The sequence below is a fragment of the Sarcophilus harrisii genome, chromosome 5 (genome assembly GCF_902635505.1).
Source record: "Sarcophilus harrisii chromosome 5, mSarHar1.11, whole genome shotgun sequence".
In the NCBI taxonomy this organism is placed as follows: Eukaryota; Metazoa; Chordata; class Mammalia; order Dasyuromorphia; family Dasyuridae; genus Sarcophilus; species Sarcophilus harrisii.
The window spans coordinates 256704706-256729657 of NC_045430.1; the positions used below are offsets into that span (position 1 = coordinate 256704706).

The window sequence follows — 24952 nt, forward strand, 5'->3', positions numbered from 1 at the left end:
CGTTTGCTCACTTGTGCTCAGAGGTGGTTATCCCTAGAGTAGTTGTGATGTCCCTTCCAGCTTATGAGTCTATGACCAAAAGCATTTAATCAAGTATTTCTACATGAAAGGAAGCTTTAAGTGGCTAATCAATCAACATGTATTTCTAGAGAATCAATACTACATTCTATGCTAGGCAATGGAGATATAGATACAAAAAGGGACAGTATCTGTCCTCAAGGAGCTTACTTCCTGTCAAGACGAATATAAAACTTAGCATATGTTCATGCCTTTGTGTGTGTGAAAAGGGCAATGCATGAGCAGTGACATACCTTCTTTCCCTGATTCCTGAAATCATCTATATTTGATAATCAGCTAGTAATAAAATTCTTTATTAAGATAAGGCAAAGGTACGACCTATTATATACCAGGAATACTAGAAATCTCAGATAAGAATATAGAATGGCAGAATCAACTATATATTGAATATCAATAACTAATGCCACAAATGATGATGTCCAAGTTACTTTTTTATTAGCAGGTACTCAGAGTCTGTCATTGATGAAATAGGAGCAATGATTCTTATGCCATTAATCCCTATTACTTTATATATAAAATCAGAACTTGAATTAGGTGGCCCAATAGGACTATTCTAGGTCAACCTTTTTTGTGCTTCTGGGAACTAAGATGTTCTGTATCGAGTGACTGGGTGGCATAGTGGATAGAATGCATGACATGGAATCAGAGAGAATCATGTTCAATTCCTGCCTAAGGAACTTATTTGCTTTATGATTTTGAGCAATTCACTTTTCATTTCAATTTCTTCATGTGTAAAATAGGGTAATAGCACAGACCTCAGGGTTGTTATGGGGATCAGATAACTTAAGTAGGTCAATAAATGCTTGATTTTTTTTCTTATAATAATTATAGGTGATCTCGATTGGTGATCTGGAGATCAATCCTTGGGTTGAGATGTGCTCTGAATTTTCTATGTCTATTTACTAAGCAAACTTCAGATCTGGATTAGATTGCTCTATGGCCATGAAAATAACTGAAGTAACTATCTAGCCTTCTCTGGAAATTCTAATCTCCGCTAGATATTATGGGGTTGGCATTTCAGTCATGAAATATGAAGTAATCTCCAGGCCTTAATCTCACCTGAATAAACTAATAATTATGATTTTCAGGGCCTGCATTTTCCAATCCTGAAACAGATTTGGAAGGCATAGTTTGCCAACCTTTTCATCACATTGCTGCATACACTGCTCCTTCCTCCTCCAATAGATTTCCTCTCAATATATACATTTACTTGAAATAATTTACTGCTAGCAAAAGATCACATGTGTAAATGAAAAATACAGTAGTACTATGTGGGTCTAGACAGATGGACAGTTGAAGACATCTTCATGTTTTGCAGTACAGAGAAGTTGCTCTAAAGGGTCTCCATTTTTCTTCTTCCCACTAACAACAAAGTAAAAATGAACTTTTGAAAGTGATCCATTTTGTGGTTTCTATGCTGCTATTTTAAATTCAAGTCTAGGATAATATATGGTACACAGAGTAACTTCAACACTTGTAAGGTCAGGATAATATTTATGGTGCTTGCATTGTCAGACAGCTATGAGAAATACATTTACTTAAGATTTCATGTAATCTGTAAAGGTGAAGCAGTTTGTGGTAGTTATTGGGTTTTAATAATTCTGAATTACTATTACAATATAAAATAATAGTATAACAATGTTACAATTGAACTATATGTTTATTTTTATAATAGTTTAATATGTAATATTTTGTGCTTTATAATAACAAAATTATTGTGTATTAAACTAGTTTATAATTTGAGTTATAAATCTCAAAGCACCTGGAGTTGATCTCAGTTCAAATCCAGCTTCAGGCACTTAATAACTACGTGGCCATGGCCTTGTTTTCTGTTTCCTCAACTATAAAAAAAAGAAATAATAATAGAATGACAGAATTGTTGTGATAATCAAAATGAAATAATATTTGAAAATTGCTTAGCACAACATCTCGCACATAGTAGGTATTACATAAACAAATTATTTATATGTACACACACCATCATCATCATTATGATTTTCATTGCTTTAGACAAAGGAAATAACTTTTTAAAGTCACTTATGTTATTTTGAGAGGCATATATGCATTCATATCTAGATAGGTGAATCATTATTTAGAGGGCTCCTAGGAAGATAATTGAATCATAGATTACGGTGAAAGGGAACTTCAGAGACAATCTACTCATTGAGTTTGCAGATAAACAAACTGGTGCTAGAGAGGTGAAGAATTTTCCAAGAGTTACACAGGTCAAGGAGCATTTTAAACCCAAGTCTTTTGGTTTCAAATGCATCATCCTTAAGGATGATGACTTCCAATAGAAGGTTTTTGGTCAAGGACAGTGATGTACATTATTCTATAATGACCTAAAGACCACTCATCTATGAAGAATCATCTTTTAAATCCAAATTACAAAACTACTTGTTAACTTAATGGGATGGAATTGGGGAACAGAGAAACACAAATTATTCCTCTTTGAAACTGGGTTAGGACATACATACAAACCAAAACAAACAAACAAAATACAAAAAGGTGCTTTTTAGAGCTTTTATATTTGTGTTATTTTGTGTTATTTTCATTTAGATAATCGTCTAGTTGTAAGATAGCCATTGAGTGAATAAGGATTGGTGTTCCAGTGAAGTTTAACCTCCTAATATCTTTCAATTAATCATTTTTATTCAAATGGACTTGGCATTAAAAAGTTGAGATTTGGAATCTTGCCTAAGAGACTAGCTTGTGGCTTTGGGCAAAAGAGAACTTCTCTGTGCCACAGTTTTCTCAACCCTAAAATGAGCTGTATTCAGTGGTTCCTACATCTCTAAATCCATGATCCTACAAAATGGAAAATAATCCCAATTGAAGTATAATCAGGAAGATGGCATGTCCTTTGCCAGGGCTACAAACACGCCTACATGGAGTAGATGCATCAAATTGGCATGATGTTTGCAAACTCCAACTAACCCATTCTTTGTGCTTAATGAGTGTTGTTTTTCTACAGACAAAGCCAAAGGAAGAGGCAGAGCTGGGTCCCACTTTGACACAGCCCGGAGACGGAGCCGCGCAGTCCTTTATCATATCTCTGGACACCTGCAAAGAAGAGAAAAGAACAAATTGAAAATCAATAATGTAGGTGTTGAGCATACAAGGCAAAGTCTGTCAGGGGAATGTTTTATTTGTTTGAAGAAAAAATGTGCGGGCTGGTTGGTTATTGGCTTTGCTGAACTTTTGGGTTTCTGATTTCTTGTAAAGAATGAACTGGAAAAGGTCAGCAGTCATATGGTATAGCTAGAAAAGCAGTTCCTGATGGCTGGTTATCGCTGTAAGGAGATTAGAATATTATAGCAACCCAGTTCAATTGAAGAGTGGGGCAGCTGTGGCTATGCTCTTTTGGCTCTGGTTTATAGTACAGGATAATACAAAGAGTCACATTGTGCATGAATAATTGTTGTGGGCGTTTAAACCACAAATGTAGAATGAAATTTTTCAAAATTTCATTTTCATTCCATTCATTTTTCCCTTATCTAATTTTACTTAATGAATTTTGCCAGAGGGCCCATAACTCAATTGAAGTTGTTATTTTGTTAAATATTTTAAAAACTCTATTTTATAGAAAACACAGATGAAAATTTCATATTATAACCCGAGATTTGAAATGATATGTTGTAGTGCAGTTTATAAATCAATGTACTTTTGCTAAATTGAACCTAAATGATATTTAGGGAAACCTGATGTGTACTTCCAAAGAAACCCAGTAAATATATGTGTCTTCTGAAACAATCCATGGGTCTTTGTAACTCGTTTGTTTCACCTTTTTTTTCCCAACTTTTCACATTTCTTAACTTTATAACTGTTTTTTTTTCTTAAAAACAAAAAAGTAGAGAATCCTTATTATCTTTATTTAGATGGAAAAATTGGAAACCAAAATATTTAAAGACCTTTAGTATCTTGAATTTGGATTGCTAGATGATCATAACAGATTTGCAGTCTTCCATTTGGGGAAATTGGATTTAAACACTCAATTATTTTCACATTATACTGGAAAGACCAATAATCATTCAGGTGATTTGCAACAATTTGACTAGCAAACATAAGAAATATTTAATAAATGTTTACTAATTGAAAAATAAGTGTCAGTATTGTGATGGAACTTCAAACATAAAGTTATATTTGGATTCATGTGGAAACAAGGAACAGCTGAGATATCTTTCTGCCCCCCCCCCTCAACTTCCTTTTGATCAAGAAATCTAGAGATCTTGGGAGCCAGCCAATGTATCAGACAATTATCTTGAAAAACTGAAAGAGTTTATAGGGGGCATGTGTTAAAAACAAATTTCCATGTCTCCACATGTATCTTGGATTTTCCCACTTCTAGGCGATGATACCAAAATCATATTGCATTCCTGTTTTCTAAGTGGTACTTAGCTGTGGAAGCATGAGATGTGACTGGAAATCAGTAGTAAAAAGGCTACAGATATGATTCTCCTTTCCAGAAACTTACCTTTTGAAAAGCATGAATAAGAGGCATCTTTTGGGCCCCAGAATGTTAGGGGATAACCCCATAATTCAATACATAATTATAATGAGTGAGACCCTATTCATTTTGATGCACTCCAAGGACACTCTTTTCTTATAGGAATGGATGTCCAAATGACTATTTTCTGCTATTACCACGTGGATGAATGTGAACCTAGAGAGAGAGTATTGGACATATAAGTGAACGAATGAATGGATATAATGGAAATCATTTATTGTTTACTATGTGCCAAGTACTGTACAAATACAAAACAAAACAATCCCTATCCTTTTTGCTGAGTTATAGTACTCGATCATAAAGACACTTTCCTATAGTGTTTTACAGAGAAGAAAACTGAGATTCAATCAAGCAAAGTGACTAAACTAACAATAATTTCTATTTCCACTGCAATTTAAAATTTATAAATCACTTCTCCTCCAACAACCCCCTAAGATGATGGAAGTACAATGATTCTTTTCAGAGCTGTAACTAGGGTCATTCAATCAGGGTATAGAAATTGAAAAGATGTCATAATCACTTTTGTTCATTCAGGAACATGGAAACAATTATGTGTATCTCTTAGCAAAAATAATTAATACAGCTAAGTTTGTATTCAGAATGGAAGAAGGGGAAAGATATAAAGGAACCAACATGTGTAATTTGTGCTGTCAGACAACAAGCTTATGAACACATAGTTGGCCAAACAGTTAATTGTGAAAAGCAATATCATTTAAAACTTTTAATTCAATTTAACATAACTATTAAATCAACTTAAAATTTGTTCATTGAACATGCCATTTTTCTCTTTAGATTGGGATTTTTTTAAAATAGACTTTACTCAAAATTAGATTCAAAAAGCGCCAACTCCTACTGTTTAGCTAATGTGTTTAATTGCTAGTCATTTAAAAAGCTTCAGAAGTCCAAGTGTAGTGTCACATACTGGTGTAAATTATTTAAGTGTATTTAATCTGAATTTGAACTTACCAGGCATTAACTTATTTCTTATAAAAATCAGGACTCCCAATTAACTAGTCTTGCCACAGAGACACTGCCAACCAACATTTCATGAGATTTTACAAAATACAAAATGCTTCCCTCACAATGACTCTCTGAGGTTGGTAGGATATGGATTATTAAGCCTATTTTACAGAGGAGAAAACTGAAGCTTAATCAAGCAATGACTAAACCAACAATAGTTTCTACTTCTACTGCAACTTAAAATTTACAAAACACTTATCCTACAACAACTCCCTGAGATGATGGAAGTACAGTGATTCTTTTCAGGATACAGAAATTGAAAAAATGACAATCACTTTTGTTCATTCAGAAACATAGAAACAACTAAGTGTGTCACTTAAAACTAATGAAATAAAGTAGGAAGCTACTATGAAGTGTTTTTCCTCTTTCCAGTGGTTATATCCAATAGGAACTCCTCTCTACATCATCCCTATCATTCATTTCCCATATTGTCACGATACTTCTGACCACTGTGACTAATGTCCTAGCATCTCTATCTGCCTTCCCTGCTACATTTAACTTAAAAAGCTGCTTTCAGGGTGTGATTCATATACTGTTCCTGGGGGCTAAAAATGTCTTTGATTGTTATCTTCTACTGAGAGGAAGCAAGGACCTCAAGAATTTGAAATGAATTGCCTGGAGTAACACAGCTAAGCTAAATCTGATGAAAACGGAGATTATTCTGAAAGGTTGAATCACTGAAAGTCATAAAAAGTAGAGGAAGAAAAAGAATTGACCAACCAGGGGATTCTTAGTCTGGATTTTGTGAACTTGTGGTTTTCTTTTTAAAGTTATGACAACTGAATTTCAATTTATTTGGTTTCTTTGGGGATATATATTTTACTCTGTGCATTCAAAAACATTTTTATGGATCCATAAGCTTCACCAGATTGCCACAGGGATTTATGACACTAAAAGGATACAAATCCTAAGAAACAACCCATAAGTTGTTGATGAAATGTTGAGGAAATGAAAAAATCATTTCCTGAATGATCAGTCAATCAACAAGTATTTGTAAGTGCTTTTGTGCTCTGCCAGGGACTGGGGATATAAAGACACTACTGAAACAATCTTTACCCTCAGTGACTTTATAATCATTTTCTTCTCTATACTTAATTAACATTTAAAGGTTCCAGGGGTCCTCAAACTTTTTAAATAGGGGGCCAGTTCACTGTCCCTCAGACTGTTGGAGGGCCGGACTATAGTAAAAACAAAAACTTTGTTTTGTGGGCCTTTAAATAAAGAAACTTCATAGCCCTGGGTCAGGGGAATAAACATCCTCAGCTGTTGCATCTGGCCCGTGGGCCTTAGTTTGAGGACCCCTGGATTTAGACAAAGCATCAAGACATAAAAAGTACCCAATAAAGCAGGACCCAACGGTCCCCATTTTCCATATCCAGGAAGTTTTCCTCACTTACTTCTTAACTCACCCATGGCAGGGGGATGGTGCAGATTTGTTGCTTTTGTACTTCTATCTATGGAACAAAATTAGCAAATTGCTTGCCGTACAGTAGTTGGTAACACTTTCCATTCATTTATTAGTACATGCATTCAGTCACTCATCCCCTCTAAAATAAGGAACTTGAACTAGATAGCCTCTCAAGTCCCAGCTACTTCCAAGATGGTATCATTACATTGGAGATTCTCTTCCAATAACACTTAAGCTTGATTTCTCCATGCCTCAGTTTCCCCAGCTATAAATTTGGAATAATTCAGATCCCTATCTAACTTAATAAGATTTCATATCACTCAAAGAGTTAGGGAAGTGATCTAAGTGGAAAGACTGTTACCTTTTCAAGGAGGGCCAGAGTAATCCATTCTTTTATTGCACAGTGCTGGAATTTTCTCCATAAAGGACACTGCATATTTTCCTTTCCCTGCCCAGTGATTAAAGAAATCAGTTTGTTTCTGAAGTAGAAAGCTGGCTGATTCAGAAACCCACTTCCTTGGTGTTTTGTGTTCATGTAAATTATATGGATGAAGGATTGGAATTCAGTCACCTTGACTTGTTATTGTCATTCATTTTCCGTGTTTGGATAATTTGTAAAGCAGAGGAGCACATAGCCACAGCACTGGAGGCACTAAATAAATATTTATCATAATCAATAAATAATGGACAACCTAAATCCAAATGACTTTGTTGCATTATTCTTTAGACAAACTCTATATTGTTAAGGGTTATAAATAGCCTGTCGGCCATTCTTTCTCTGCTTTCTTCCAAAAGCATATGGTTCCTCTCTGAAAGCTGCATGAATGGACTGATTTTGCATCAGAAATGTCTTTGATGACATTTTGACATATCCTGGAGGATGGGAAGGCAATTGTCATTGTTTTTTTCTGGGGATTGTATCAAAATTCTGGTAGCATTTGGAATACAGTCTATTTGTTTTAATCAGGGCTGTTTAAATTAGGTTTTTTTTTAAAATTAACTTGAACTTTTTATGGACAGCATGAATGATTCTATTCAGAATTGAAGGGGCCATCAACATTTACTATATTTTACATTGATTCCATTTTTAAAAACATTTATTAAGCCTCTATTGTGTGCCAGTCTCTTTTCTAAACACCAGGAACACAAAAGTAAATGGAACAACCCTTGGTTTTAAAGAATTTACATTTAAATACATAATAAATATAAATTAAAATTCAGGGTTGGGGATTATGGTGATAATAATGAATAATAATCATTTATATGCTACTTTGAATTTTAAAATATTCTACCTAGTTATTTTAACAACAATCCTGTTAGGTGCTTTTATTTTCCCATTTTACAGATGAAGAAGTTGAGGTTGAGAGAGGTTGTGTAACTTGCCTATGATCATCCAGCTAATAATTTCAATGAGGTAGGATTTCACTCTGGTGTCCTAATTCTATGGCAGGCATTCTATCCACTGTGTCAACACAATAGAGGGAGAGGGAGAGAAAGGCCGCTTGTAGGGTGCAACAGTGGAGCTGGGTCTGGATGGGAGATGATGGAGTTTGGATAAACCAGTATTCCTGGAAGGAGGAACCTGTCTATCCAAGGGCACAGATTTGGAAATTGGCATGTTCATTCAAGGAGCGACAAATAGAAAGGTTTAGTTGACCTGCTGAGTGTGTGAGGAGAAATAAATGATATTGAACATACAGTAAAGCAATACATCTGAAATACCTAATTTTGAATTTCTTCCTGGACCCTTCCCTTACATAAGGATTCTTTGTATGACCAGAAAGAATCCATTTGAGGCAGAAGTTGGTCATTTTTGGTCATCAATCAGCTACAAGTTCCTGAGGATTTCTTCAGGCAGGACAGATAAAAGTTTGTATTATGTGCATTGAAATTAGGGTGTTGGGGCAGCTAGGTGGTACAGTGTATAGAGCACCAGCCCTGAAGTCAGGAGGACCTAAATTCAAATCTGGTCTCAGACATTTAACACTTCCTAGCTATGTGATCCTAGGCAAGTCACTTAACCCCAATTGCCTCAGGGAAAGGAAAGGAAAGGGAAGGGAAGGGAAGGGAAGGGAAGGGAAGGGAAGGGAAGGGAAGGGAAGGGAAGGGAAGGGAAGGGGAAAAGGAATGGGAAAGGAAAGGAAAGAGGAGAAGAGAGGAAATAGAGTTGTGAGAGCATATAATTAGACTAACCAGAGGTAGCCAGAGTAAGGAGAAAGATGCCATTAGAGGAAAGATACTGAGGAGAGAGATTATTGGGCTTAGTCCTAAAGGATTTAGCAAAGATCTTCATCATAAGTAGATCCTTTATAGGGGAAATAGAGCCTTAGGGAATTTCTCAGGCACATAGGTTCAAACTCAAGAGAATTGGAGAGCTAGATGGAATGCATTTGACTGACCAGATCCCAGACTTATTTAAAAATATGCCAATCAAGATAGTATGGGAAAGCTAACTTCCTTTTTCTATGCAATTATCGTTGAGAGTTTACATTATGACTCTCTAACTCATGGTCATAAAGACAGTCTGGGAAAGCTAAATTCCCATCTAGATAATCTCCAAATGTCTTTAAAGATACTAACTAGATTGGAGACAGGATGGATGATTTAACAATAGACTCTGATTTCACATTATTCTATATGAAGGGGATTTGGGATTCTTCCTGACAGGGGAAGAGAGTGAATGACATCATTTGGGATTTCATTACTAATCAACTATTTGTTGCCGAATTTCCACAAATCTTAGCTATGACCTTAGAAAAGTCCTCCAATGTCCTCATTTTTCTATTCTGTAAAATGAAATGTGGGAGGGGAAATCAGACTATAAAGCTCTTGAGATCCTTACCTCTGATCTTATTAAGTTCTTTCTCTGTCAAGGAACTGAGCTGAATGTTGGATATACTAGGAGAAAATTTGTTATCAACTGTCCTGGATTGGGATTCCCCCAAATGTTTGAATTGGCTCTAGCCCAAATTCCTGCTCTCAGAGGATAACACCATGGAACAGGTGTTCAAAAAAAACCCTTATAAATCCAGAACAGGAGCCTATGGTTACATCATGTTTCTAACGAGAGGCAGTTTATTAAGTTGTTCATGGACCATTGTCATCATTAGTAAAGTCAGAATGAAGGATTTCATTGCAAGTTGACTATTGAAATAATGAATGCTTCCAACGCTTCCTTATAAAACAAAACCCTCTACATTATTGGTTGTTAGGGTGTTTTTGGTTTTTTGCTTTAAATGAGAGCTTGATTCTTCCTGGAATTGCTATTTACTGGAACATAAATGTAAAATTCATTTGCTGTTCGTGATGATTTCCAATTGTGAATATTTCTAGGCAACATGAGTAAGTTTTCTCTGCTTCTTAATTGAATGATGCTAACGCAACACATGGATTTCTCCTTTGAAATCTAAGTGAAATTGCCTTTAATTAAAGATATCTACACTATTGTGGCAGTTAGTGACATAATTATGATAGTCAGTTGGAGTTTTATTCTAGAGCATTTAAATTTAAAAATAAAAAACAATAATTTAAATTTTGTATTTATTTTAATGTTGCTTGTAGATTCCCTTATCTGGCCAATCCAACCATGTCCTCTTTCTCCCCAACAGTGGTTTAGGGGTATTTGAGAACCTCTATCCCACTAAGAGAAAGTGTTCTGGCATCTCTCCTTTCACAAGGCTAGTATTTGGGAATCTCTCTTTCACTGATTCTAAATATCAGTCTCCCTCATCCCACTCTGGTTAATAAGTGGGTAGTTTTAGTTCTCTTTTTCCTAGAAGACAACATTTGCTATTTCCTTAGGCTACCAAAAGTTGTTAGTTGTGGTTCCAGATGTGTTAATGGTATCTTCAATATGCTGGATACTATTTATGCTCCATTCTCCCCACTGAAAGAAAAGAAAGAAAGAGAGAAGGAAGAAAGGAAGAAGTCATTTCACTACATATCAACTTTGTAGGCATAAAATACTACACTTATAGAAGTATATGCAATGCAATCTGAGTATATTAGCTAATATGGGGTTCCCTTCCTCTCTCTTTTTTGTTTTTGTTTTTTGTTTTGTTTTGTTTTGTTTTGTTTTTTGTCTACAGAATGTTTTTGTAGATAAACCAGCATTTCCGGAGTACAAAGTTTCGGATGCAAAAAAGTCCAAATTCATCCTTTTGCATTTTAGCACTTTTAAAGCTGGCTGGGACTGGCTGATCCTGTTGGCGACGTTCTATGTCGCTGTGACTGTACCTTACAACGTTTGCTTTATTGGCAATGATGAACTGTCCACAACACGGAGCACCACGGTCAGCGACATTGCAGTGGAGATTCTGTTCATCATAGGTAAGAATCAGAGGTGGCCATTCCTATGCCATTGACAAAGGGAAGGGAAGGACAAGAGTATGGATCCAGACCTTGTGGGGAAGTTAGGATGAGCTCAGATTTCATTTGCATTGGCATGAATTGGCCTCTTATGCAAATTCAGAGAAGGACATATTTGAATTTCTTAGAATTGCCTTCCTCAGCTTTTCCACTGTTCCTTTATTCAAATAAACCCTTGCCAGTGTTTTGTGTTTCTCTCCTCATTTCATCAAAACTGGAGTAAAAGAAAAGGACTTGCGAGTTGCTTTGTTTATGTTCTATCATATGCTTCTTTGCCTGAAGCCAGCAAATTATTTTTTACCAAGGTGGTTCAAGCTTTTAATTATTTTCCCTTAGAATGACGTAAAGATGGAGTTACCACCTTGTCAGAAGACCAAGATATTATGGTGACAAGGCTATGAAAAGAAGCAGAGTGTCTTCTCCACACTTAAGATTCAGGGTCCCCCAAATATCCTTGGGTACCCTTTTGCCTTTACTCGGGTTGATTAAAGTTAAATTCCTTAATGATTATGATCCTGTCTTGAACAAAACATTTTGAAGGGCAAAAAAGAAGAGATGTGATTATATCTTCAAAGCTGGAAAGGATATAGCCCACAAATGTATTTTATTTTTGAGGAAACTGAGATTTGGGAAGGCTGTTTTATTACCCAAGGTCATTAAGGTAGTGAAAGTATTGAAGTAAAAAAGGGGTTGAGTTTGGCAATTAAAAGATCTGTGTCCTAGGCTCATAGGTTTAGAACTAAAAGAGGCCATTAAAGCCATTGAGTCTAACTCCTTTATCTTATGGTTGAGGAAACTGAGGTTCAGAGAAACTTAGGGACCTGTTCGGGGTCATTCCCCATTTAGGCATCTAGGACAGGATACCAACACAAATCTTCTTGACTCTAAGCCCAGTGCCCTCCTCTGTGTTGTGCTATCTCAAAATTCTGTTCCTGGTATTTTTCTTCTGGACCCCTGAGTAAGTAAAAGCACTAGAGGGGGTGGAATACTGTAATGCCCGGGCTAGCTTTCTCAAGGATCTCTCTGGAGTCTGGAGTCTGAGATCAGGCTCAAGCACACTCTAGAGTCTCTCTTGAGTCTGCTTATTTCAAGTCTTCTCTGCCCTTCTATACCTTAGTACAATTACATCACTACAGCACACTGAGCATGTGCCAACTGTAGAACCATTACACCACCATACTAAATATTAAGTATATGTAAATTAGAGAACCATTATCTCATCAATCACACTGAGTTAGCACCCTGCTGTAAGTATCCTTGTTTCAAGAATATTTTTCCAGAGTTCCAGTCCTCTACAGAACACAGTTGGGAATTCAAGAAGAAATATTCTTTCTTTGTCAAGGATACATCCTATTTCCACTTAGAAAATGATTCCAAGAGAATAGATTACAAAGGAACTTTCACTTTCCGAAAACTATGATGAAAAAAAGAGCCTAGATACTATTGTACAAGAAATCATCAAAGAGAACTGCCCAGATGTAATAGAATCAGAAGGTAAAATAGGCATTGAAAGAATTCATCGAACACCTTCTGAAAGAAACCCTAAAATAAAAACCCCAAGGAATATTGTGGCCAAATTTCAGAACTATCAGATTAAGGAAAAAACTTTACAAACAAAGGAACTTTCAAAAATTAGTGGGTTTTAGCACATATGCTAAACTGCATGTTATAGGATCTCAAATCTTATCCTTTGAGAAAAGAAAAAAGATTTTGGATTTTTAAAAAATGCACACATGAGCAAAGGTTCAAGGAACAAGCATTAGGGTGGAAGAAAGAAGAAAGGAGAGGACAAGAACATTAGTGACAATAAAATGGGTGTTCTTGTGTTGGAAAGAAGCAAAAAGCTTTAGAAGTCATTGTTCCATTGGCCATGAGATTTCACTTGCTATTGGTCTATTGGAGGTACTGACTTTCCAACCAGAATCAGGTCTCTGACTAGATTGAGAGATGGAGCACCTGGGTTCAAATCCTGCCATTGCTACTTATTGCCCAATTGATCTTGGGCAAGTCATTCATTTCCTAGGTCTCAATTTCATCATCTGTAAAATGAAGAACTTGAACCAAATGTCCTATAAGGTCCTCTCCAAATATTTCATTAAACCTGTAATCTTATGATCCTAGAAATTATTTTCTCTATACTCTGTATGTATGTTATATGGTCCTGATAAAAAGTAAGGTTCTTATCAACAAGGTGTTTTAGTTGGTGGTGGTAGTGGTGGTGTTATTGTTGTTGTGTATCCACTGTTTCCTCTGCATTTCCTATGCTTCTGATGAATATTCTTTGAAATAAACTGATATTACTTTCCATTCATCAAGTATAATACTTCATAGTACTTTGCTTCCCCTGATATAGCCATCGATTTCAGAACCTGTTGATGTAATCAGCTAGAATTGCAAATCCTCATTATCCTTTCTTTGATTCCTAGTAAGCTGGGAGGTATACTGGATAGGGAGCCGGACCCAAAGCCAATAAGAACTAGGCACAAATCTTACCTCAAATACCTATTATCCTTGATAGTATGAGCAAGTTATGTAGCCTGATCCCGGTTCAGATCAGGACTTAGGTTCAAGTCCTTACCTTAGACACATAGTGATTATGAGACTCTGGAAAAGTCATTTAACCTCTCAGTGCTTTCTAAAACTATAATTTACAGAGAAGGTGATATCCTCCATTAGTAGAGGATATGTCTTCACCTAAGAGTTCCCTATACCAGTGAAATTACAGTCTTGTTTTGGGCCTAAAGACTGATAATGATTTAGGGAAGGTAGACATTATTGACGAGTATTTAATCATATATGATGCCAAAATGCTCAAGTTATTTTTTCTTTTGGACTGGGGATATGAAATTATTAATGTAGGCAAATCTGAGTAAAATAAATCTTTGCAAAATGGCATCTGCTATGTTATGTGACTACAACTGGAGAAAATGAATAAAACTCTCCTGACTGGGTACACTAGAAATGTATGTTCCCTAAATCTATATTGGGTCCTCATTGCAACAAAGCAATTTTCCCCACAATTCTAATTAATTCACTATTCTACTCTCTATAATTTCTTCTTCACAAATACATACAAAAATAAAGATAACATGTATAAAGTTTTATTTCACTCATTTTATAATGGAATGGAAAATGCTTTCACTGTCCTATTTCTATGGCTTCTAAAGAATTTCAGAATGGGCCATTTGTTTGTTTGTTTTTCATCTGGTCATACATATTCTTTCAGTGTCTCAGGAATGTTCAGCCTCAAATGTCAAAGACAGAAATAAAATCATAGAGTAATAGGTAAAGATTTAAATGACTTAGAAGTAATATAAGTGAACCCACTCCCATCCACATTTTTATAACTTCATGATGATATAGTCCTGAAAAAGAGAATTCCTCAGAGAAAGCTTATGGGACCTTACCATCTCAAAGGCTGTAAAGGTAAAGGTCAAAAGAAAGTAAATTGGTTGTTTTGTATGTATATATTTAATACACGTGCTTGTTGGCTTCCCCATCTCACTCTCGCCATTATTACCATTAGTACAATCAAAGATATGGAATTTGAATCTTAGTAAGTTAAGTGTTATTACTATCCCCATTATACAGATGAGAAAACTGAGGTCATTTTTCTATGGGTCACATAACTAGTAAGCATATGAGAAAGAATCTGAACTAAAGTCTTACTAATTCCAACTCCAAGACTCTATTCAATGTTTTACCTAGCTGCCTTCCAGTAGGTCCTTTTTTTTTTTAATAGCCTTTTATTTATAGGTTATATGCATGTGTAACTTTACAGCATTAACAATTGCCAAACCTCTTGTTCCAATTTTTCACCTCTTACCCCCCCACCCCCTCCCCCAGATGGCAGGATGACCAGTAGATGTTAAATATATTAAAATATAAATTAGATACACAATAAGTATACCCGACCAAAACGTTATTTTGCTGTACAAAAAGAATCAGACTCTGAAATACTGTACAATTAGCTTGTGAAGGAAATCAAAAATGCAGGTGTGCATAAATATAGGGATTGGGAATTCAATGTAATGGTTTTTAGTCATCTCCCAGAGTTCTTTTTCTGGGCATAGCTGGTTCAGTTCATTACTGCTCCTTTGGAAATGATTTGGTTGATCTCCTTGCTGAGGATGGCCTGGTCCATCAGAGCTGGTCATCATATAGTATTGTTGTTGAAGTATATAATGATCTCCTGGTCCTGCTCATTTCACTCAGCATCAGTTCGTGTAAATCTCTCCAGGCCTTTCTGAAATCATCCTTAAGTAGGTCCTTAATCAGTATTTGTTGATTGATTATAAAATGAAGGCTTCTTCTAAGTGCTTTTGAAGCTTCATCTACTTTTCTATGATTTTATTTCTACTTTGCTACATGAGTTATTGTGAATATGATTATGAGAATGTGTGATTAGATTTAAAAAACTATTCTAGAATCTTTTCAAAGCCACAAAAATAATTGAGTGAATTTTTTTTATTCCATTGTTTAAATAGTGTGATAAAATATATATTTGTGTCATCTTCCATTTTGTAATTGAAAGAAGAATAGTAAACGGAGAAAATTCAATGAACAAATATTTATTAAACACCTACTATATGATGGGCATTGTGTTAAATATTATAGCTCATATAGACATAGATTCCAGGTTCTTGTACAGAGATCATCCTTGCTTTTCCAATGACTAATGATTTCATTATTAAGATACTGAACACAAAGCTATTCCATTAGATTTTTTTTTTAATTAAATATTTACAATGTGTGCGTAAAATGTGAATTTTTTCACAGGAAAGCTATATAAGAATATTTTCACACACAAAAATATTAGGCATAATTGTTTCACATTACAAAAAGTTCTTGCTTGATCAAAAATAAAGTTCTTTTTAACGTAGTCATCATCATTGTACAATATTTGAAGTTTGTTTACAACTCTTTCTGGAAAAAGAATTTTAAAATTAACATTAAAAGATACCTCTCAATTGAAAAGTTATTAGATTTAGGTAGTGTTGCTAAAAATATTATCCTAAGTGAAGGTGACCAGGTATCCTGTATATACTGGGATACTCCCAGATTTGAATCACTTGTACCAACATGACCAAAAATTCCATAAAGTCTTATTTGAATGGCAGCTGCCAATCAAAGTACTATTGAATCAATACTTTTTAAGGGGAAATGGCATAAAGCCCCAAATCAGGAAAGTATATTTCTGGCTTTGTTGGAGAAATTTATGGTGGTAGAGTTGGTGTATGATATAGCTCAAAGTTAAGTAAATTAATAATTATCATATTATTTTTTCATCCTTAATGTAATCTCACTAGAGTCAGAGCAATATACTATATTATGTTTGTAATATTTTCTAAAACGTTTTCACATGCATTTTCATCTGATTCAGTGTTGCATAGTAGATAGAGCACTGGAGTTGAAGATAGGAACTCAATGGCAGCCTGGTAAATTAGAAAAAGAATTAAGTTTAAAAATTCATCTCTAAATGAGTTTACTTATATCCTCATATTCTCTTTTCTGATTGCAGTTAGCCTTGTAATGTTGCACTTAAAAATGTCTGTAATTCTTTTTCCCTGAAGCAATTGGGGTTAAAAGAATTACCCACGGTCACACAGCTAGGAAGTGTTAAGTGTCTGATATAAAAATATTTGTAATTCTTAAAAAAAAAAAATCTTGCTGACACCATCCACACAGGAAAGATCAGGTGAACAAAGAATGTTAATTGCCTTGATATCAGCATGCATTTGGACAGACTCCTATAAATTGAAGCTGGTAGCATACAGGCAGCAAATCAACCAAATTCCCTCAATATTACCTGACAACCTTAAAATAATACTTCAAATCAAATTTTGGACTGTCAGAACTAACAAAAGATCAAGGTGAGATACTTTTCCAGTCCAAGACAATTTAGGAGATTAGCATAAAGGGTCTCTGAGACCAAGGTGGGGGTTGGTCAAGCATGTAGCACATGCCTTGGAGGCAGCTGCAACAGCAGTAACATCAGGAACTCTCAGCCCAGTGATGGTTAGTGAATCTGACAAATAGGCAGAAAGAGAAATACAGTTCTGAGCCAAAGTTCTAGGGTGAAGAGGAGGATGAGTTCTTGAAGCTACAGGGAAGCAGAGGTTCTGTTCATATTTCTAGGGCAGGTAAGAGTGCTTGCTGTCATTTACAAGGAAGCATGGTGCTAGTCTCAGTTCCAAATCTGAAAGGAACAAGAGTTGTTGTGGCTACAGGGAAACCTAATCCCTTTCTAGATAAATACAGACACAGATCAGGAGAACAGTGACCACACATTTGATCATACTACCTTGGAAGCACTAAAAACTTACAGATCTCTAACTCTGAAAATAGCTGCAAGAAAAATCTGAAGTTTGAAACTGTGCCTTCTCCAACCCAGGAAGAGAGGCCAATTTTAACATAAAGTTAAAAATCAAGCAACAGTATAGTGAAAAAGAGCAAATAATAACAATAATAAAGAACTTGACTTTAAAAAGCTATTACAGTGGCAAGGAAGATCAAAACATAAACTCAGAAAAAGACAACACTGTCAAAATAGATACAAGCAAAGACTCAAAGGGAAAAAAAAAATGTGAATTGGACTCAAGCCCAAAGAATTTTGAAAATCAAACAAGAATAGTAGAGGAAAAAATGGAAAAAGAATGAGGATGGTGCGAGAAAATTATGAAGAAAACACACACACACACACAAAAGCACAAAGCAATACTGAAGAAAATAAAACTTTAAAAACATGTCAAAAGAGAGGCAATGATCCATTGAAGAGAACTCCTTAAAAAGCATAACTGATCATCTAGGAAAATATATATAAAAGCTCACTGGAGAAAACAGTTCCTTAAAAATTATAATTGAGCAAGTGGAAGCTTATAACTCCATAAGACAAGAAAATACAATAAAGCAAAGTTAAAAGAATAAAAAAAATAGAGGAAAAAGTAAAATATTTCATCATAAAGTCCAAAAAATCGATTGAGGCAAGATAATAATTATTGAACTACCTGAAGACCATGATAAAAAAGCAACCTAGACATTTTTTTTCCAAGAAATTATCAAGGAAAACTGTCCTTATATTCTAGAACCAGTGGACAAAATAGAGATTGAAAGAATCTACTGATTGCCTCCTGAAAGAAATCTGAAAATGAAAGCTTCCATGAATATTATAGAAAAACTCCAAAGATCCTGAATTAAGGAGAAAATAGTGTAGACATCTAGAAAAAAATAATTCAAATATTGTAGAGCCATAATTAACATCCGAAAAGATTTAGCAGCTTCCATATTAAAGGAGGAATGGCTTGAAGCATGACATTGCAGAATCAAAGGAACTAAAATTACAGCCATGAATAACCTATCCAGAAAAGATGAGTATAATCTTTTTTGGAGGGAGAATGGATATTTAATGAAATAGAAGACTTTCAAACATTCTTGATGAAAATATCAGATTTAACTGGAAATTTTGACATTTAAACCCAAGACTCAGGAGAATCATAAAAAGATGAGCCTAAAAATAGAAGTATTAATTGCTTATGGGTAGACTGTGCCAATATAATAAAAATGGACATTGTAACTAAATTAATTTACTTACTCTGTGCCATACCAAACTACCAAAAGTTATTTCACAAAGCTAGGAAAAAATATCTAAAATAAGAAAACATCAAGAATATCAAAGAAATCAATGGAAAAAAATGTGAAGGAAGATAATCTAACAGTAACAGATCTCAACTTGTATTAAAAGGGATAATCATGGGGGAAAATATGTTATTGGCTAAGAAATAGTGGTGAATCAGTGGAATAGATTAGAGACACAAAACATTGTAGCAAATGATCATAATAAACTAATGTTTGATAAAGCCAAAGTTCCAAGTTTGGGGGATAAGATCTCACTATTTGACAAAAATTGCTGAGAAAATGAAAAGTGGTTTGGAAGAAACTTAATAAAAGAACAACATCTTCCATCATCTAACAAACTATGGGCAAAATTAGACCTAAAATTTAAAATTTAGACTTAAAAGTTGTTGTCATAAGCAAATTTGAGGATCTTGGAAAATTTTACCTGTAAGATCTATGGATAAAGGAAGAATTTTTAACCAAACAAGATATAAAGAGGATCACAGGTAGTAAAATGGATAATTTTGTTACATTGAATTTAAAAGGTTTGATAAAAATAAAACCAAATGCAGTTAAAATTATAAGGAAGGCAAGGAACTAGAGAGAACAAAATTACAGGAAATATCTCTGATAAAAGCCTTCTATTTCAAATATTTAGAGAACTGATTAAAATTATAAGAATGCAAGTTAGTAAATATTCAAGAGATATGAAAAGCCTCTTTCAAAATAAAACAAAGCTATATATATATATGTATATATATATTTCTAGTCAGTAGTGATTTAGAGCATTTTTTCATGGCTATATATATATATATATAGAGAGAGAGAGAGAGCATTTTTTCATGGCTATATATATATATATATAGCCATGAAAAAATGCTCTAAATCACTACTGACTAGAAATAACCTGAAATACTACCTTACACATAACAGATTAATATAACTGAAAAAGATGTCATATAAAAATGAATGTCAGAACTAATGCATTGTTGGTGGAATTGTAAAATGATCTAACCAAAGCAATGTGGAACTATGCCCAAAAGGCTATAAAACTGTGCATACCCTTTAGCCCAGCAGTGCCATTATTGGGCCTATATTCCAAGGAAACCATAAAGGAGGGAAAGGGACACACATGTCCAAAAATATTTGTACCAGCTTTTTTATGGTAGCATAGAACTGAAAAATGAATAGATGCCCATCAGTTGTGGAATGGCTGAACAAATTGTGCTATATGAAGATAATGGAATACAGTTGTTAGATAAAAAAATGATGAACAAGCTGAATATAGAAAAGCCTGGAAAGATTTACATCAACAGATGCTGAGCAAAACAAGTAGAACCAAGAATATATTGTACACAATAACAGCAAGAATGTACAATGATGGACTATATAAGATTTGTTCCTTCTCAGTGGTTCAGTGATACAAAGCAATCCTGATAGACTTTAAACAGAAAATGCCATCTACATCCAGAAAAAGAACTAAGGAGACTGAATGTAAATCAACACATGCTATGTTCACTTCTTTTTTCTGTTTTTTTAATCTTTCCTTTAGTTTTTTTAGTTTAGTTTTTTTTCCTTTTGCTTTGATTTTTTTTTCTCTCAACATGACCCATGAAGCCATGTGTACTAAAAATAATTACTACAATAAAAAATAAATGTCAGAGAGGTTGTGGAAAAACTGGGACACTGCTGCACTGTTGGAATTATGAACTGATCCAATCACTTTGGAGAACAATTTGGAACTAAGCCCAAAGGGTTATAAAACCACGTATACCTTTTGCTCCAGTGATACCAGTACTAGGTCTACATCCCCAAAAGATCCAAGAAAAAGAAAAAAGGATCTGTGTGCATACAAACATTTTGCACCTATTTTTATCATGGCAAAGATTTAGAAACTGAGATGATGCCCATCAATTAGGGAAAGGCTGAAAAAGTTGTGCTTGTAATGGAACACTATTGTGCTATAAAAAATATTATGAGCAGGACAGTTTTAGAAAATCTGGAAAGACTATGTGAACTGATATAAAGTGAAGAAAGCAGAACCAGGAAAACATTGTATTTAGCAACATCAATATTGTCTGATAATCAACTGTGAATGACAGCTATTCTGATCAGTACAAAGATGCAAAAGAATTCTAAAGGACTTATGATGAAAGAAATGCTATTCACCTCCAGAGAAAGACCTGGAATCTGATGCAAATTAAGACATATTTTCTCACTTTTTTTTTTTTTTGCTTTTGAGGAAGATAATATGACTAATATGGAAATGTGTTTTCTATATCTTCCCATATATAATTTCATATCACATTTCTTGCCTTCTTAATAATGAGGAGTGGAAGGAGGAAAAGAGAATTCAGAATTCAAAAAAATTAAATGAATGTTAAAAATAAATAATTTTAAAAGAAAATATATCTACAGATAGAAGACATCTATCTATAGATATGTGTCAGCTACTATAAATGAATGAATTAACAATTTATCTCTATCACCACTGTGATAATGTTCAAATGCATTGTTGGTAAAGGTACTTACATATTCACCATTCTTCCTCTTCACCAGAGAAATCAATAGTTTCCACATACTTCACTGGTCAATTTCTCATAGTTTTATTGCATTCATTTTATCTTCTATATTTTCCCTTTTTGCATGGTGATCTTTTCCTGATAGTTTTACCTTTTTATTGGGCTCAATGTTTCTTTAACTTCAGAACCACTTTCTCTCCAAGATCTTTTGATCCTCCTAACAACCCCACAATTTAAATCAGACAGGTATATAAAGTATTTTTTGGTGAACCTTAGAGGTCATCCAATCTGATGTCTTCAATGTACTGTTGAGGAAACTGAGGCTCAGAAATGTGACATAAATTACCCTCAGAATAATAAGTGGCCAAAGTGAACTGTGATCTATAAAGTCTTTTCCAAGCAAATGAAAACAATTCTTTCTTCCTAGTTTAGTTGGCAGATACTGCCTGCTTTATTAATAAACATGAATTACAAATGAATGTGACATCTATTTAGTTTCCATGTCAGTACCTCAGACTTGAAGCAAGTCATCTTTCTCTGATAAGCACAACAAAAGCACAAAAAAACTTGGTCAGAGTCCCTGTTTGGCGTTTTCAGAATCTGCTGCATCATCTTGGGATTTTTGCAGCTGCTAACTCAGTCCTGTCTGCTTAATATATGTTTTTAATTTAGGCTTTTCTGTGGAATGACCTAGATATAGGTGAAAGTTTGTCCCTGAGTGGCAATAGCATTGTCTGAGGCTACCTCTTAATTGTCTACATCCCAGGAGGCACAGAAAGCACAGTTGGAGAATGACAGAATGCTAAAGCTCTAAGGGAGCTCAGAGCTCTTCTAGTCTGACCATGTCATTGTAAAAATGTGATTGAAACCAACAAATCCCATTCATTCATTGGTTCAGTAAATTCTCTATTATGTTCCTCCTATGTATGGCACACTATGCTAGGCATTAGTGGGACAGTAACAAAAAGAAACTCTCTGCCTCAGAAGTTGACATTCTACATGGGAGGAAAGATGTGAGCACAATTAAGTAAATGGAACAAAATATGAATACAAGATCACTGGAATGGGAGAGGCTTTTGACCCCTGGGAATGATAGGAATGATGCTATTTATATAGCACTTTAAAGTTTTCAAAATGCTTTCCATGCCATCTCATTTAATCTTCAAAAATAGCCTGCAAGGTAAATGCTATTGTATTCTCATTTTTCAGATGAGGCTGTAGAGTTGTGTGGCACAGAACAGTCCATTTTGATGGGAAAAAACCAGAAACAAAGGAATTGAGGTAAAGAAAGGGTAACCCCTGATATCAAAAGGTTCTGAATATTAGAAAGAAGATACTGAATTTTACTTGGGAGAAAAATAGGAATATTTTTGAGGAAAGGAGAAATTCAAAAGCTATAGAAGGACTAAAATGAGGAAACCAGACTAGTCTTTGAGTCAAAGCTATATGAAGATTAATGGAAGGAACTGGGCATATTTGGACTGAAAAGGAAAAGAATCAGTGGGGACATGATAGATATCATCAAGTATTTGAAGGCCATCATAGAGCAGAAAAATCCCTGGTCATAACGGGATTCAAAAGAAGGAACAAAGTACAAATGGTAACAGTTAAAAAAGGGTCAAATTCAGATTTGAAAGTGGAATGGTGAAAAGAAACTTCCTAACAATTAGAGCTGTTCAAATATGGAATGATCCACTTTGGCAGAGAGCAAGTTCCCCATAATTAGATTCACCATCTAAAATTTTAAGCAGAATGTTGATAATTATTTGTCAAGTATTTTGCTGCTGCAGATCTTTTCAGGCATAAGTTGGACTAGATGGTAACTGAAGTCCCTCCCAATTCAGAAATTCTATAAGATTATCCCCAAGTCTAAGAAAGATCATCCCGGAAACACAAAAAGAGTATATTTTGAAACATCAGTGAATTGACATAGAGCCATCTTTAATCTCTCCAAAATAAAGTATGCTGCTGAATGATAATAATTGAAGACATTTTAAAATAATATCATTATTTTCATGATTGAATAAGCTCAGACTGACCTTAACAACATCAATTTTGCTTTATGCTTAAAAGTGCTCACTTTTTTTTTTGTCCAATCAGAAAATTGTGTAAACTATTACCCACAGGAGATCCATGTTGCCCAATGACAGTGTCCTCTTTATATAATTCTTGGTTGGAATACGTTTCTCAACTATTTTAAAATAAAAAATTCCCATTAACATACAGCATTTCTTTTACCCAATAGACTTAATCAAAATGCAGGCATTCTCCCTAATGTGTTGCAAATAATAATTACCCACTGAGACTCAGATATGGACATGGGTTTCTGAAAGTGTTCAATACCATTCTAATTTAAGAGAATGACTCAAGAGAAATGTAGTTAATATTGGTTGGTCATTTATTACTGGGGGAGAGGGGGATTGACTTGTTTAATATATGAAAAGTTTTCAAATGTGTCCCAGAGGCTTATAATGCCACTGAAAAATAATGACTTTAAGTTTAAATCAGAAAGGTTGGTAGGCGAGCAGGAGGAAGAGATTTTACTTTTGGCAGAACAGTTGGGAAAGATCTTATGCTGAGACTTATGTGTTCCTGTAAATAGAATATGGGCCAGGAGCGGATACTCATGAAATATGAAACAATAGCACTTTTTTTTGCACAAGGTAAGTAACTTAAGGATGGAAATTTTGCTAAATTTAGAGAAGAAAACATGAGCCCTAGATTTTAGGACCTAATGTAAGATTATTGTACTTTTTGGTCTCAATTTGGCTCCTGCTAAACATTCTGACGTATCACCTGCCATTTGCAAGTTTATTTTCTAGTAGCACCATTGAATGACTTTATAAGGAAAATGATAGCTTACATTTCAAATTTAAATCACTATAGCTGGGATTTGTAATCAAAATGCACATTAGAATGATCTGATTTCTCTTTAAGTTGGGAAACGTGGGGAAATAGGCATGGCTGTAATAGAATACAAAAGAAAATATTTTGTTATTAGTAGTATTTACTATTCCTGTTACTATTATTATTTGTTTCTAAAAGCTTCAGAAAACATTCATCTTACAGACTTTTGTCACTAGAAAAAAATTGATGTTGAATCATTAAACTTATTGAAAATGTGTTGAGGGGCAACTAGATGGCACAGAGGATAGAGCACCAGCCCTGAAGTCAGGAGGACCTGAGTTCAAATCTGGTCCCCCTGCTCCCTCCCTCCCTCTCTTTCTCTCTCCATCTTTCTCTCCCTCCCTCCCTCATTCCCTTCCTTGCTTCCCCCTCCCTCCCTCCCTCCCTCTCTCCCTTGCTCCTTCCCTTGTTCCCTTCCTTACTCCCTCCCTTGCTCCCTCCCTCCCTCTCTCCCTTGCTCCTTCCCTTGTTCCCTCCCTTACTCCCTCCCTTGCTCCCTCCCTCCCTCTCTCCCTTGCTCCCTCCCTT

The 24952-nt window shown here is 34.9% G+C and overlaps 1 protein-coding gene across 1 annotated transcript in view; it reads left to right on the forward strand.

Annotated features, from left to right (window-relative positions):
- KCNH8 (potassium voltage-gated channel subfamily H member 8) overlaps positions 1–24952 on the forward strand; it is a 381840-nt gene that overhangs the window by 193592 nt on the left and 163296 nt on the right. The window contains exons 4-5 of the mRNA XM_003772021.2: positions 3053–3180; positions 11102–11342. Coding sequence (XP_003772069.1) covers positions 3053–3180; positions 11102–11342 — 369 coding nt within the window. The remainder of the gene's footprint in view (positions 1–3052; positions 3181–11101; positions 11343–24952) is intronic.